General features: G+C 38.1%; 1 protein-coding gene across 1 annotated transcript in view; it reads left to right on the top strand.

The window, feature by feature from the left end:
* LOC133579328 (uncharacterized) overlaps positions 1-16920 on the top strand; it is a 134940-nt gene that overhangs the window by 7857 nt on the left and 110163 nt on the right. The window contains exon 2 of the mRNA XM_061933900.1: positions 16349-16502. Within this exon, the coding sequence (XP_061789884.1) occupies positions 16349-16502 (154 nt within the window). The remainder of the gene's footprint in view (positions 1-16348; positions 16503-16920) is intronic.

Genomic DNA, 16920 nt, shown 5'->3' with positions numbered 1-16920 from the left:
ACGCTGCAATGGCTCTATCAATGTTGTCCTGGCTAGCAGTCCCTCTGTTAAAATCCTTAAGTGGAGGTGGAGGTGAAGTGTGTCTCTCTTTACTAGCTTTGTCGAAGCATGTTGCTTTTGTAGCTGTTTCAGCAGATTTGAATTGCTGTTTTGGGCAGTAGATGGGATCTTTGATCCAAGACACAACTTATATTTTACTAAAATGTTTTTTTCTTTGTGCTCGACAATAGAAAAGTACCGTATTTTTCGGACTATAAGTCGCAGTTTTTTTCATAGTTTGGCCGGGGGTGCGACTATACTCAGGAGCGACTTATGTGTGAAATTATTAACACATTACCGTAAAATATCAAATAATATTATTTAACTCATTCACGTAAGAGACTAGACGTATAAGATTTCATCGGATTTAGCGATTAGGAGTGACACATTTTTTGGTAAACGTATAGCATGTTCTATATGTTATAGTTATTTGAATGACTCTTACCATAATATGTTACAATAACATACCAGGCACGCTCTCAGTTGGTTATTTATGCGTCATATAACGTACTCTTATTCAGCCTGTTGTTCACTATTCTTTATTAATTTTAAATTGCCTTTCAAATGTCTATTTTTGGTGTTGGGTTTTATCAAATAAATTTCCCCAAAAAATGCGACTTATACTCCAGTGCGACTTATATATGTTTTTTCCCTTCTTTATTATGCATTTTCGGCCGGTGCGACGTATACTCCGGAGCGATTTATAGTCCGAAAAATACGGTAGTGAGAATATCTCCATGTTAAGAAACTCCGCTTAAGCTCCGCCATGATGTCTTGTTGTTAGTAAACACAGACACGCCCCCCCGCCCCACACACACCCACACACACACAGAGCGCGCCTTTTGTGACACAGGAAGAATCAGAAGGACAACACCGCAGTTCTCCAATAAAACACACTCCAATCTTCTCAGTTTCTAGCCGATACTATATAAAAAAATAACGTAAAATAACGCAGTAACGCATCATGTAGTAAAGTAGAGATACTGAATATAAAAAAATAACGCATTAGACTACTAGTTACGCTGAAAATAACGGCGTTACAGTTAGTCCCAACACCGCTCACTAGTGCAACAACAACGCCCGAAATGTGTCCCTTGAAAAAACAGGAATTCTCTAATAACTTAAGTTCTGTGGGTGAATTATGTAAACTCACTACACTGGTAGTTTTTAGCACTTCCATAGTGAGTCTACTGACAAATATAAGTTAGAACTGTATGCTACTTTATGTTCAAAATGGCAACAGCGGAGGATAGAGAAAAAGAAGAAGCTTATGGACTACGGTGTCGTCACGGACTACAATGGCGGACGCGCGCACATTTTCAGGACTTACGCAGATCCCAAATACAGATCAGCAGGTACCAGAAGGTAAGAAAAGTTGGTTTTGCATAACATTGCGAAACTAAACGCCAGATGACATCTCTGCTAATAGGTGTCATTTTGCGGTCCTTATACACACACTATAACAATACCCGTAAGTTGAAGCACAATACGTCTGACTACGGTAGCCGTAATGCTCCAACAATCCATCAAGCGGTGCGGCTTCATAACTTACCAAAGTCGTACTAAAACATTTTGACAGATTTTTGAGCGCCGTGTGTAATGTTCTATATTTAAAGAACATTTAAAGTTTTGGTGTTGTTTACTTCTGTCATACTGCAGTCTACATGCAGTGACTGCCATCTACTGGTCACACTTATCATTACATGCCAAATAAAATAGCTTTGAGGTCGGTAAGCACAACCAGAATTATTCCGTACATTAGGCGCACCGGGTTATAAGGCGCACTGTCAATTTTTGTGAAAATGAAAGGATTTTAAGTGTGCCTAATAGTCTGAAAAATACAGTAAATGTATAATCGCCACATCGTTGTACCTAATTTTTTTTTACATTATCATATTGTATGCCAACAAACTGTGGGAACATTTGAGTGACAAACCAATATTAAAAGGGTCATATTATGATTTTTTTCTACATCTTAAACAGTTCCTTGTGGTCTACATAACATGTAATGGTGGTTCTTTGGTCAAAATTTTGCAGAGATTATGCTTTACAGACCATTTTCAAGTCGCTTTCTGATAGTCTCTTCAGGATGCACTGTTTTGTGGGCGGTCTTATTTATGTACCTCCACTTCGACTGCGTCTTCACCTTGTCAGCCTTGTTGTAGTTTTTAGCGCATCCATATTGAGTCTACTGACGGATACAAGTTCGACATATATGCTACTTTGTATTAGAAATGGCAACAACGGAAGATGCATGTGCATGTACGAGCCAGTCTGCCCCGCAAAATGAGAATAGAGAAAAATAAGGAGCTTATTAATGACAGCGTCGGACGACAATGGCGGACTCGCGCAAAAATCTTTGGGTAAATCTCTACCATACATGGAGATATCCGCTGACATCACACATGGGAAAAACATCACAATTTGGGAAAAATTCCAAAAAGCTAGTTTAGAGAGAGTATGAAAGAAGGCTAGATTGTTTCATAAACATCTCCACAATGCCTCTATGATTTGATTTCAAATTTCCGGGACTAATGCAAATCCCAAATACACAAAACAGGTACCAAAGAGTAAGAAAAGGTTGGTTTTGCAAAAACTTCAGCTATTGTGGAAATAATTTTAAAAAAGGGTTTCAATGACATTCAAAAAGCTTGGCATAGCATTTTACAATATTTTTATACAAAAATGCCAAATGCCGTTATGACACACAATTCAATGTGTACGTGGGTTCTATCTAGTGCACAACACATCAATTGTTGTGGACTGCAAAAGCCTTAAAATAACAGGGTTTTTTCCTGGCTCAAATTGAGGCAGAGGTGGTACAATCCTGACTAGGTATGTCCCGATCCAGGTTTTTGCACTTCCGATCCGATACCGATATTGTTTTTGCATTTCCGTTCCGATACCGATACTGACCGATACCGATACTGACCGATACTGGCCTATCCGAGCATGTATTAAAGTTTAAAGTTATTTAGCCTACTTAGTTGTCAGAATCATGTTGAAAAGGGTTTTAGTACTCTTGATAACAACTAGCCAGCTGAATTAGGGGAGTTTGAATAATACACAATGGTTGGTAACAAGAAACTGACCTGTTTATTCAAGGATAAACACAAAATAGACAAAATTATACATGACAAACAGAAATTGCATCATTGAACTAGGGCTGGGCGATATGGCCTTTTTTTAATATTGCGATATTTTAAGGCCATATTGCGATACACAATATATATCTCGATATTTTGCCTTAGCCTTGAATGAACACTTGATGCATATAATCACAGCAGTATGATGATTCTATGTGTTTTGATTGATTGATTGAGACTTTTATTAGTAGGTTGCACAGTGAAGTACATATTCTGTACAATTGACCACTAAATGGTAACACCCCAATAAGTTTTTCAACTTGTTTAAGTCAGGGTCCACTTAAATTGATTCATGATACAGATATATACTATCAGATATATACTATCATCATAATACAGTCATCACACAAGATAATCACATTGAATTATTTACATTATTTATAATCCAGGGTGTGGAGGGGGGCGCCGGATGTAAGTGTCAAAAAGACAGCCAAAAGAGTTTGATATGAGAATAAATCTAAAGTTAAAATATAGGGTAGAAATGCACCCATTTGCAGGAAATGTAGTCTTGATTTTCAAAATGTTCTTTCAAGGCTTGCATGTCTACATTAAAACATTCTTCTTCATACTGCATTAATATATCCTACTTTTAAACTTTCATGCAGAGAAGGAAATCACAACTAAAAAAAATCACTCATTTTTTCATATGGTGTTGATGTGGAAATTTTTGCCATTTTGATGGTGTGGAGTCTGGATGTGTGGCACCGAATGGAGATAAGCGTCTCGACAGACGTCACAATATTTGAACAATGATGACGAAAACTGTTTTCTCTGTCGTGTCCGTGTGTCGAAAATTGTTATGCGCTTATTTTTTTATTTGATTTTGTGCGTGGCATAGATTTGCCGTGCGCAGAGGACGCTTGAGCAGGCGCACACCTTAGCGGCTGCGCTAGCATCACAGCTAAAGTTAGCCATGCCGCTACCTCGCTCTCTGCTGGGAGAGGACGTATACGTATGTGACGTTTGACGTGACAGTATGTGACGTGTGTAAGAAGGTGCGCTCGCTGTCTGTGAGAGGGAGACACAGGAAAGAGTGAGAAGAGCCTGTCGTGTAATGCCAGCAGCTAAAAGCAACTGCGTGAGAATTGTGGATGTGTTGAATGTGTGCTGGAAAACGCGGAACGGAAATTACGGAGCAGCAGAAAAGTGGAATGTATTATTTAAATAGGTGCGTTGGAAAACGGACCGGAGTTTTTTTTAAAACTGGATCTGGATCGGCATTTTCCCATGCCTTGCCGATACGCAATTTTGGCAAATATCGGCAGCCGATCCGATCCAAATATTGGATCGGGACATCCCTAATCCTGACCATTAGCCAGAATTTTTACGCAAAAATAGGGTAGTTTTTTCAATGTTCAGTAATATGCTGTAAAGAAGACCAAAAAAATGTATTGTCATTTTTATTAATTTAATGGGCAGTTTGCTGTAAAATCATAAGCCAAGCAGATATTTAAGTATTTATCTTTATTTAAACAAAAAATGTTTGGAAAGTATGATAGTATACTGTAATATTTGTTGCCATAATGGATACTATAAAGTTTAAAAGGCATGCAATTTCAAGCAGTACATACAAACCCCGTTTCCATAAGAGTTGGGAAATTGTGTTGGATGTAAATATAAACAGAATACAATGATTTGCAAATCCTTTTCAACCCATATTCAATTGAATGCACCACAAAGACAAGATATTTGATGTTCCAACTCATAAACCTTTTTTTTTGCAAATAATAATTAACTTAGAATTTCATGGCTGCAACACGTGCCAAAGTAGTTGGGAAAGGGCATGTTCACCACTGTGTTACATCACCTTTTCTTTTAACAACACTCAATAAACGATTGGGAACTGAGGAAACTAATTGTTGAAGCTTTGAAAGTGGAATTTTTTCCCATTCTTGTTTTATGTAGAGCTTCAGTCGTTCAACAGTCCGGGGTCTCCGCTGTCGTATTTTACGCTTCATAATGCGTCACACATTTTCGATGGGAGACAGGTCTGGACTGCAGGCGGACCATTAAAGTACCTGCACTCCTTTTTTACGAAGCCATGCTGTTGTAACACGTGCTGAATGTGGCTTGGCATTGTCTTGCTGAAATAAGCAGGGGCGTCCATGAAAAAGACGGCGCTTGGATGGCAGCATATGTTGTTCCAAAACCTGTATGTACCTTTCAGCATTAATGGTGCCTTCACAGATGTGTAAGTTACCCATGCCTTGGGCACTAATGCACCCCCATACCATCACAGATGCTGGCTTTTGAACTTTGCGTCGATAACAGTCTGGATGGTTCGCTTCCCCTTTGGTCCGGATGACACGATGTCGAATATTTCCAAAAACAATTTGAAATGTGGACTCGTCAGACCACAGAACACTTTTCCACTTTGCATGAGTCCATCTTAGATTATCTCGGGCCCAGAGAAGCCGGCGGCGTTTCTGGATGTTGTTGATAAATGGCTTTGGCTTTGCATAGTAGAGCTTTAGCTTGCACTTACAGATGTAGCGACAAACTGTAATTATTGACAGTGGTTTTCTGAAGTGTTCCTGAGCCCATGTGGTGATATCCTTTAGAAATTGATGTCGGTTTTTGATACAGGGCCGTCTTAGGGATCGAAGGTCACGGTCATTCAATGTTGGTTTCCGGCCATGCCGCTTACGTGCAGTGATTTCTCCAGATTCTCTGAACCTTTTGATGATATTATGGACCGTAGATGTTGAAATCCCTAAATTTCTTGCAATTGCACTTTGAGAAACGTTGTTCTTAAACTTTTTGACTATTTGCTCACGCAGTTGTGGTCAAAGGGGTGTACCTCGCCCCATCCTTTCTTGTCAAATTGTTTTTATACCCAATCATGGCACCCAATTAGCCTGCACACCTGTGGGATGTTCCAAATAAGTGTTTGATGAGCATTCCTCAACTTTATCAGTATTTATTGCCACCTTTCCCAACTTCTTTGTCACGTGTTGCTGGCATCAAATTCTAAAGTTAATGATTATTTGCAAAAAAAAAACGTCTATCAGTTTGAACATCAAATATGTTGTCTTTGTAGCATATTCAACTGAATATGGGTTGAAAATGATTTGCAAATCATTGTATTCCGTTTATATTTACATCCAACACAATTTCCCAACTCATATGGAACCGGGTTTGTATATTTTTTCTGTCAAAAGGAAACACATTTAGTGAGAAAATATTAAGTACTTTATTGACACATATCATTTCCAGGTGTTTGCAGGCCAGATAAAATGATGTCGCCTTGAGTTTGACACCTGTGGCCTAAGCGCTTACATAAGAGAATGATGGGCTCATAGCTTGTGTGGTGGGGCCACTTTTGCTTGAGACACTCATAGATGATTTCGAAGCAGCCTTCAAGCGCTCTGTGGACAAAAATGTCCACATGTTGTCACCACCATGATTTATTACATTTTAACTGCCTGTTACGTTAATTTCTCTGCTCTGTTTCACCTGGACTCTTGCCTTTCCTCCTCGCGAGATCGCGTTTTAAAGTAGTGGCTGATTTTGCCTGCCATATCTGCAACGCTAAAAACATAAACATTACTCTGACATGGGGGAAACTTATTTTTAAAATAAACATGACATGCTTGTAATGCTTTCTTGGGGTAACTCCTTTTAGTTGACCTTGTATCAGTCAATCTGTACCATCATGAAACTGTACCTGATCCTATGCAAACTTCTAAAAAATTCTTCAATCAATCCATCTATTATAATTAGTCAGAAAAGGTTGGGAACAAAGCTAGCACTACTAGATGTTCACAGCACAGTCTGGAGTGTTCTGTAGGAGACCAGTAATCCCTCCGTATTATGCTCCATATGGGAGAAATCCACTTGTTACAGGTTGTCAACGTTATGGACCAAGTAGCGGGAAAAAACATGCTTCGATCTATTTCTTCTTCGGTAGTTGCTTCAGGTTTACTGGTGCACTGTTGTCGATATAGCGCCTCTATGGTGGTGCAACGCTGCAACTGCAGTTAAAATACGTAGCTGCCGCAGAGGGACATCATTCGCTCAATCAACACGACCAGAGCTTTACGCTGTGTTGAGCAATATCAATCGCTGTGGTTGGGTGCGGCACACTATTAACTGGAGGCGGCCGCCACGCAATTTCGAACACAGGAAAAACCCTGAATAATGTGGGTCTATAAAGCCCTTCATAATTCTTGCGAAATTATTTATTCTTTCAATTTTGACAAAACACATTTACTATATGTAATTACATATTCGAAACTAAAATGTTTCTGATCGTGCAAGATATTCCAAGCATTTTTTTGTTATCAAAATAAATAATTATAAATAATAATAATAATTTGCTTTTCACTATAGGTTTACATGTAGTGGTGATTGATCTAAGACTGGTAGGGAAGCTCAGCTTCCCTAAAAATATCCCCCAAAAAGTGACCAAATATGTACTTTTGTGTTTGCATTTTATTGACTAAATATGTGCTAGAATTAGAGATGTTCATAAATGCTTTAAAATGTAATATTGGAAATTATCGGTATCAGTTTTATTATCGGTATCGTTTTTTCAATTTTTTTAAATGTTTTATTTTTTTTATTAAATCAACATAAAAAACACAAGATACACTTACAATTAGTGCACCAACCCAAACAACCTCTCTCCCCCATTTACACTCATTCACACTCATTCACACAAAAGGGTTGTTTCTTTCTGTTATTAATATTTTGGCTCCTACATTACATATCAATATATATCAATACAGTCAGCAGGGATACAGTCCGTAAGCACACATGATTGTGCGTGCTGCTGGTCCACTAATAGTACTAACCTTTAACAGTTAATTTTACTCATTTTCATTAATTGCTAGTTTCTATGTATCTGTTTTTATATTGTTTTACTTTCTTTTTTATTCAAGAAAATGTTTTTAATTTATTTATCTTATTTTATTTTATTATTTAAAAAAAAAAGGACCTTATCTTCACCATACCTGGTTGTCCAAATCAGGCATAATAATGTGTTAATTCCACGACTGTATGTATCGGTATCGGTAATTAAGAGTTGGACAATATCGGAATATCGGATATTGGCAAAAAGCCATTATCGGACATCCCTAGCTAGAATGCATTCAACTTTTGTTCAGAAATAGCTACTTTGCGACAGCTGACGTGACTTTCTTCTCATTTATTGTGATAGCATCACAGTGCATTAAATAAACTGTGGAAGTTGAGCGTCAATTGACTGCATTGGGGGAGCATAGAGTGGGTTGTTCTACTGCAGCGAAACTACACAATCATTGGATAAATGCTCTGCTTGGTCACGCCTATGAGAATTGAGTTCGGCTTCGGCTGGCCTGGATGCCGGGCTTCCGCGTGATGATTGGATGATCTGTCTGAGGCTGAATCCCTTTTTGACTGCCAGAAAAATGAGTGAATCAGGGGTTTTAAAATATAAAACACTACCAGAGCATTTTTCAAGTTTCATTCCGTTGTTCCATGTTGATAAGGAGAATTTTACAATCCTTTGAGTCATATTTTGTTTGTTAAATCTAGCATTTTTATTATATTTTTTATTGGTTTAACGAGCAGCTGAAAATGAGCTTTCCTACTTAAAAGACCAACAGCCGTCACTGGTTACGCGATACAGACGATATACTGTATAGTATAAACGATGTTAATTTGGCCGGCGAGCTTTTAATAATATCGTTATATCGTGATAATTAGGGCTGCAGTTATTCATTATTTTAGTAATCGAGTAATCTAGTTATTTGTTTGATTGATTGATTGAGTAAACGAATAAAACACACTTTATAGCTTCAATGTGGATTTTAGGTTAGAGCAGCAGTCATAATCAAAACTTTTTCTGCTTGTCATAACGTTAAAAAAACGATTTTTTTTGTTGATCATCAACATTGAAAATGTGCTTTAAAAACATTAAAATAATGTAATGTCCGATCAGATCATGGCACTTGAACACAACGGAATTTATGTCCACAAATTTAAGCTTCTGGGCACTTTTATCCGTTTTTATTAGTTACACTCTTTTAACAGTTAATCCAAGCAACAAAATACAAATCAAAGATTTTTTTCTTATCGAATTAATCAATTTAAACAATTGATTTAAACAACAAAACCCTGGATCTCAGGAAACAGAGTGGACCGACACCAGCAGATGACATAGCACCCCAAACCATCACTGATGGTGGAAACTTTACACTAGACTTCAGGCAACGTGGATCCTGTGCCTCTCCTGTCTTCCTCCAGACTCTGGGACCTCGATTTCCAAAGGAAATGCAAAATTTGCATGGTTGGGTGATGGTTTGGGGTGCCATGTCATCTGCTGGTGTCGGTCCACTCTGTTTCCTGAGATCCAGGGTCAACGCAGCCGTCTACCAGCAAGTTTTAGAGCACTTCATGCTTCCTGCTGCTGACCTGCTCTATGGAGATGGAGATTTCAAGTTCCAACAGGACTTGGCGCCTGCACACAGCGCAAAATCTACCCGTGCCTGGTTTACGGACCATGGTATTTCTGTTCTAAATTGGCCCGCCAACTCCCCTGACCTTAGCCCCATAGAAAATCTGTGGGGTATTGTGAAAAGGAAGATGCAGAATGCCAGACCCAAAAACGCAGAAGAGTTGAAGGCCACTATCAGAGAAACCTGGGCTCTCATAACACCTGAGCAGTGCCAGAAACTCATCGACTCCATGCCACGCCGCATTAACGCAGTAATTGAGGCAAAAGGAGCTCCAACCAAGTATTGAGTATTGTACATGCTCATATTTTTCATTTTCATACTTTTCAGTTGGCCAACATTTCTAAAAATCCCTTTTTTGTATTAGCCTTAAGTAATATTCTAATTTTGTGACACATGGAATTTTGGATTTTCATTTGTTGCCACTTCAAATCATCAAAATTAAATGAAATAAACATTTGAATGCATCAGTCTGTGTGCAATGAATAAATATAATGTACAAGTTACACCTTTTCAATGCAATTACTGAAATAAATCAAGTTTTTCAAAATATTCTTATTTACTGGCTTTTACCTGTATATTAGGGCTGTGAATCTTTGGGTGTCCCACGATTCGATTCAAAATCGATTCATGGGGTCGCGATTCGATTCAAAATCGATTTTTTTTTTCAATTCAACACGATTATCGATTCAAAAACAATTTTTTTTTTTTTCTTTTATATGAAAACAATACACAACAATACCATAATAATGCAATACAATTTCAAAACCAAACCCGACCCAGCAACATTCAGAATAGCAATAAACAGAGCAATTGAGAGCAATTGAGGACACACAAACATGACACGGAACAATCTAAAAGTAGTGAGACAAAAATGAATATTATCAACAACAGTATCAATATTAGTAACAATTTCAACATAGCAGTGATTAAAAATCCCTCATTGATATTATCATTACAAACATTAATAAAACAATAAAATAAATAAAAATGAACAATAGTGCCACAGTGGCTTACACTTGTATTACATCTCATAAACTTGACAACACATTGTGTCCAATATTTTCCACAATGATATAATAAGTCATATTTTAGGTTAATTTAATAGTTAAAACAAATTTAAATATCCATCCATCCATCCATTTTCTACCGCTTAATCCCTTCGGGGTCGCGGGGGGCGCTGGAGCCTATCTCAGCTACAATCGGGCGGAAGGCGGGGTACACCCTGGACATGTCGCCACCTCATCACAGGACCAACACAGATAGACAGACAACTTTCACACTCACATTCACACACTAGGGCCAATTTAGTGTTGCCAATCAACCTATCCCCAGGTGCATGCTTTTGAAGGTGGGAGGAAGCCGGAGTACCCGGAGGGAACCCACGCAGTCACGGGGAGAACATGCAAACTCCACACAGAAAGATCCCGAGCCCGGGATTGAACCCAGGACTGCTCAGGACCTTCGTATTGTGAGGCAGACGCACTAACCCCTCTGCCACCGTGCTGCCCCAAATTTAAATAATGGATCCCATATTCCAATATATGACTCATTATTATCTAAACTAAATGCATTTTTTTCTACTGATATCATCTCCATAGCTTGTGTATACTAGTCAGTATGAGTTGGACTATCAACATCTATCCATTTTTTTAATATTACCCTTTTTGTTATTATGCATATTGAAAGAAATGCATTTTTACTCTTTGATGACACGTTACTAAATTGATGAAGATCCCCAAGAATACAAGTTTGCAGTGTCATTGGGATATTTATATTAAGGACTGTGTTTGCTTCTTTTGTTGTTTCAACCATAACTCTTTTATTCTCTGACATTCCCACAATAAATGAACAAGAGTTGCCTCGGCTGCCCGACACTTCATACATAACTTGCAATCTACTACACCAATTTTAAACAGCTGAGAAGATGTAAAATACAATTTATTCAATATCTTAAATTGAGTCAGCTTATCTTTAATGCTTCTAAAGGGCTTATTGGCATTTTTCCAAATATCATTCCATGATATGTCTCTTTCATCTAAAATGTTTAAGTCCATCATCCATTTCCGAACACATGCATTATTTGTATTTCTAGTGTGCTGTTCATTTATTATTCCATAAAATAGTTTAATTAATTTCTTAATTGTATCTTGAATAAAAAGTGCATCTTCCAGTTCATGGCTATTTAAGGACATACTTTCAGAGGATATGCATTTATTTACAGCGTGTTTTAAAGAGATAACATTTAAAAAATGATTTATGGGTACATTATATTCCATCCATTTTCTACCGCTTATTCACTTTGGGGTCGCGGGGGGCGCTGGAGCCTATCTCAGCTACAATCGGGTGGAAGGCGGGGTACACCCTGGACAAGTCGCCACCTCATCACAGGGCCAACACAGATAGACAGACAACATTCACACTCACATCCACACACTAGGGCCAATTTAGTGTTGCCAATCAACTTATCCCCAGGTGCATGTCTTTGGAGGTGGGAGGAAGCCGGAGTACCCGGAGGGAACCCACGCAGTCACGGGGAGAACATGCAAACTCCACACAGAAAGATCCCGAGCCTGGGATTGAACCCAAGACTACTCAGGACCTTCGTATTGTGAGGCAGATGCACTAACCCCTCTGCCACCGTGAAGCCCCGGGTACATTATATTGATCAACTAAATCATTGAACGGTTTAAAAGAGTTTTTATTAATAATATGATGAGGTTTAGTAATACCTCTGTCTTTCCATGTTGTCCATTTAACCACATTTTTATTAATTATGATATTAAGATTGTACCAAAGCGGTTGATTTACAGATGTCATTGACTTGATTCCTAGTATTTTCTGACACAGTTTTAGAATGTTAAAGGTGGCTTCTATTGGGCTCTGCCTCAATTCATTAGGTATTTTTTTAATATAATATAAACTCCCCACATCAATGTCCAAATTCATTTTTTTCTATGTTGATTCAGTCCTTATCTGCAGAAGAATGAAATAAGTGGCTTGCTTGTTCACAACCGAAGGAGATATAATAATATAAGAAGTTTGGTAGTCCTCCTTTATCTTGTGTACAAGACAACCTTAAGTATGAACAACTGGCCTTCTTTCCACACCATATAAAATGTGTTATCATTGTATGTATTTTCTTAAACCAACTTTTATTAATTACGACAGGCATAATTTTCAGTATATAATTAACTGCTGGCAGTATACTAATTTTTACTATGCTCACCCGACCCCAAAGTGATATTTAGAGACGTGACCAGCGTTCCATTATGGATTCTATCTTATTTTTTAAATGTTTAAGATTTAGATCTCTGCTTGTGTAAAGGTTTGGTGTAATGTGTAGTCCTAGATATATGATCACTGCCTCTTTCCATTTAATTTTGGAGTTCTGAACTTGTGATTTCTTGCAGTGTTTATTAAGTGGTAATATTTCACATTTGTCCCAATTGACTTTATACCCTGATAAACAGCCATAGTCAGTGATGACATTATTGATATAGTGAAGAGAGGAGTTAACATGTGACAGGTAGAGAATTATGTCGTCACAATACATCGATAGCTTATTATACTGAGAGCCAATTTTTATACCATGAATATTATTTTCACTTTTTATTTTTACAGCTAAGGGTTCAATAACCAAATTAAATAATAATCCAGATGCAGGACATCCCTGTTTTACTCCTCTTTTTAACGAAAAAGGTTCTGAAATATGATTATTGGTTTTGACTGATGCCATGGGCCTTGTATAAAGCATCTTAATCCATTGTATAAAATTATCTCCAAATCCAAATGTACGTAATGTGCAAAACATAAATGACCAGTTTATGCGGTCGAATGCCTTCTCTGCATCAACAGTATATACTGCTGTGGGATAAGGGAGACTTCTAGCATAGTAAATAACATTAAACAATTTCCTTGTATTGTCTGAAAATTGTCGACCTTCCATGAAGCCAGTTTGGTCAGTATGAATTAATTTTCCTATTACATTTGATAATCGTGTGGCTAAGATTTTTGCCAAGATTCAAAAGGATTCTCTATTCATTCAATACATAGGATTTCAGCAGGATAATGATAATAAATGATAAATGGGTTGTACTTGTATAGCGCTTTTCTACCTTCAAGGTACTCAAAGCGCTTTGACACTACTTCCACATTTACCCATTCACACACACATTCACACACCGATGGAGGGAGCTGCCATGCAAGGCGCTAACCAGCACCCATCAGGAGCAAGGGTGAAGTGTCTTGCTCAGGACACAACGGACATGACGAGGTTGGTACTAGGTGGGGATTGAACCAGGGACCCTCGGGTCGCGCACGGCCACTCTTCCACTGCGCCACGCCGTCCCTGGATCTACCCCAGTCTGCTGACATGCAAGCAGAGTAGTAGATTTTTGTAAAAAGCTTTTATAATTGTAAAGGACAATGTTTTATCAACTGATTGCAATAATGTAAATTTGCTGTAACTATTAAATGAACCAAAAATATGACTTATTTTATCTTTGTGAAAATATTGGACACAGTGTGTTGTCAAGCTTATGAAATGCGATGCAAGTGTAAGCCACTGTGACACTATTGTTGTTGGTTTTTTTTTTATAAATGTCTAATGATAATGTCAATGAGGGATTTTTAATCACTGCTGTGTTGAAATTGTAACTAATATTGATACTGTTGTTGATAATATTCATTTTTGTTTCACTACTTTTGGTTTGTTCTGTGTCGTGTTTGTGTCTCCTCTCAATTGCTCTGTTTATTGAGTGTTGCTGGGTCGGGTTTGGTTTTGGAATTGGATTGCATTGTTATGGTATTGCTGTGTATTGTATTGTTGGATTGATTAATTCAAAAAAAATAAAAAATTGTTTATAAATAATAAAACAATTAAAAAAAAAAGATTTTTTTAAAATGAGAATCGATTCTGAATCGCACAACGTGAAAATCGGGATTCGAATTCGAATCGATTTTTTTCCCACACCCCTAATATACAGGTAAAAGCCAGTAAATTAGAATATTTTGAAAAACTTGATTTATTTCAGTAATTGCATTCAAAAGGTGTAACTTGTACATTATATTTATTCATTGCACACAGACTGATGCATTCAAATGTTTATTTCATTTAATTTTGATGATTTGAAGTGGCAACAAATGAAAATCCAAAATTCCGTGTGTCACAAAATTAGAATATTACTTAAGGCTAATACAAAAAAGGGATTTTTAGAAATGTTGGCCAACTGAAAAGTATGAAAATGAAAAATATGAGCATGTACAATACTCAATACTTGGTTGGAGCTCCTTTTGCCTCAATTACTGCGTTAATGCGGCGTGGCATGGAGTCGATGAGTTTCTGGCACTGCTCAGGTGTTATGAGAGCCCAGGTTGCTCTGATAGTGGCCTTCAACTCTTCTGCGTTTTTGGGTCTGGCATTCTGCATCTTCCTTTTCACAATACCCCACAGATTTTCTATGGGGCTAAGGTCAGGGGAGTTGGCGGGCCAATTTAGAACAGAAATACCATGGTCCGTAAACCAGGCACGGGTAGATTTTGCGCTGTGTGCAGGCGCCAAGTCCTGTTGGAACTTGAAATCTCCATCTCCATAGAGCAGGTCAGCAGCAGGAAGCATGAAGTGCTCTAAAACTTGCTGGTAGACGGCTGCGTTGACCCTGGATCTCAGGAAACAGAGTGGACCGACACCAGCAGATGACATGGCACCCCAAACCATCACCCAACCATGCAAATTTTGCATTTCCTTTGGAAATCGAGGTCCCAGAGTCTGGAGGAAGACAGGAGAGGCACAGGATCCACGTTGCCTGAAGTCTAGTGTAAAGTTTCCACCATCAGTGATGGTTTGGGGTGCCATGTCATCTGCTGGTGTCGGTCCACTCTGTTTCCTGAGATCCAGGGTCAACGCAGCCGTCTACCAGCAAGTTTTAGAGCACTTCATGCTCATATTTTTCATTTTCATACTTTTCAGTTGGCCAACATTTCTAAAAATCCCTTTTTTGTATTAGCCTTACACAATATTCTAATTTTGTGACACACGGAATTTTGGATTTTCATTTGTTGCCACTTCAAATCATCAAAATTAAATGAAATAAACATTTGAATGCATCAGTCTGTGTGCAATGAATAAATATAATGTACAAGTTACACCTTTTGAATGCAATTACTGAAATAAATCAAGTTTTTCAAAATATTCTAATTTACTGGCTTTTACCTGTATATGATGAGTTTGACACCCCTGTCTTGGATCACATAATTACAGTCTTTTAAAACTGCTTGCATGGCCTGCTCTTATGGTCTGCAGGCCCCCATTCTTTCATTTCCCACCAATTTTCCGGTTCAGGAGAGATAGAACTTATCCCAGCTGACTTCAGCCGAAAGGCAGTCAGTCATAACACATATAGAGAACCATGTAACTCTCACATTGCTACTGATTGGGAACTGAAGCCACACCGGGCCAGTCAAACACTCCTGGAAAAAAATAGTAAACAGAACAACAATTCAATGGTGAGGGCAAAAAAGCCCACATTGCAGCAGGTCTCCAAGGTGAACAGAATCTGGTATGTTAAAATAAATGAGGTGAGGGCTTCAATGCAGCAACTGTGTGTTCATCACATCACAGGGCAGGTTAGCAGCAGGGACAAAGGGACTTGGATCTATCTGTGTACACTCTGGCACGCTTGACCTTTTTAATGCAATCATCTGAACCCTGTGGTAATGTTTTAGAGAGAGAAAGTGTCTGCTGAAGGAGGCTGAGGTCCTCCACAAAGCCCGGTTCAACTACATCATCCAGATCTTCGGCATCTGCAACGAGCCAGAGTTCTTTTGTATCGTGACAGAGTTTATGAGCAATGGCTCCCTGGATCAACTGCTGCATGAGGTAGCTATTTTTTTTTTAATCATCACTAACATGTATCACTGTCCCGCCATGTGATAGTGTTACACCTGCAGATTTAAATGCATTAATAAATATTCCTTTGAAGGTAGATATTCATTAAACAATATAACAAAATAATAACCTTGTTAGTTTTAATGTATGTTTTGATACCAGAAAAAATTGCTGGAAACATTATAGTGTTTATCATATCTTTTTTTTAATCTGTATTTCTAAGCTGCAAATTAGCGGGTGAAGTAGAACGAGATTTACAAATTGACAATAATTCACTTTTGTAGACCACATACAGTGGAACCTTGATAGTGAAGCAGAGTACCCCATAAGAATCAATGTAAACATGAATAATTTGTTGGAGCGTCAACGAAAGTCCCTATTTTTGTAAGAACTGCACACTTTGAAGACA

Source organism: Nerophis lumbriciformis, linkage group LG03, assembly GCF_033978685.3.
Source record: "Nerophis lumbriciformis linkage group LG03, RoL_Nlum_v2.1, whole genome shotgun sequence".
NCBI lineage: Eukaryota > Metazoa > Chordata > Actinopteri > Syngnathiformes > Syngnathidae > Nerophis > Nerophis lumbriciformis.
The sequence above is the reverse complement of the archived record's forward strand: the minus strand, read 5'-3'. Positions and strand labels throughout refer to the sequence as shown.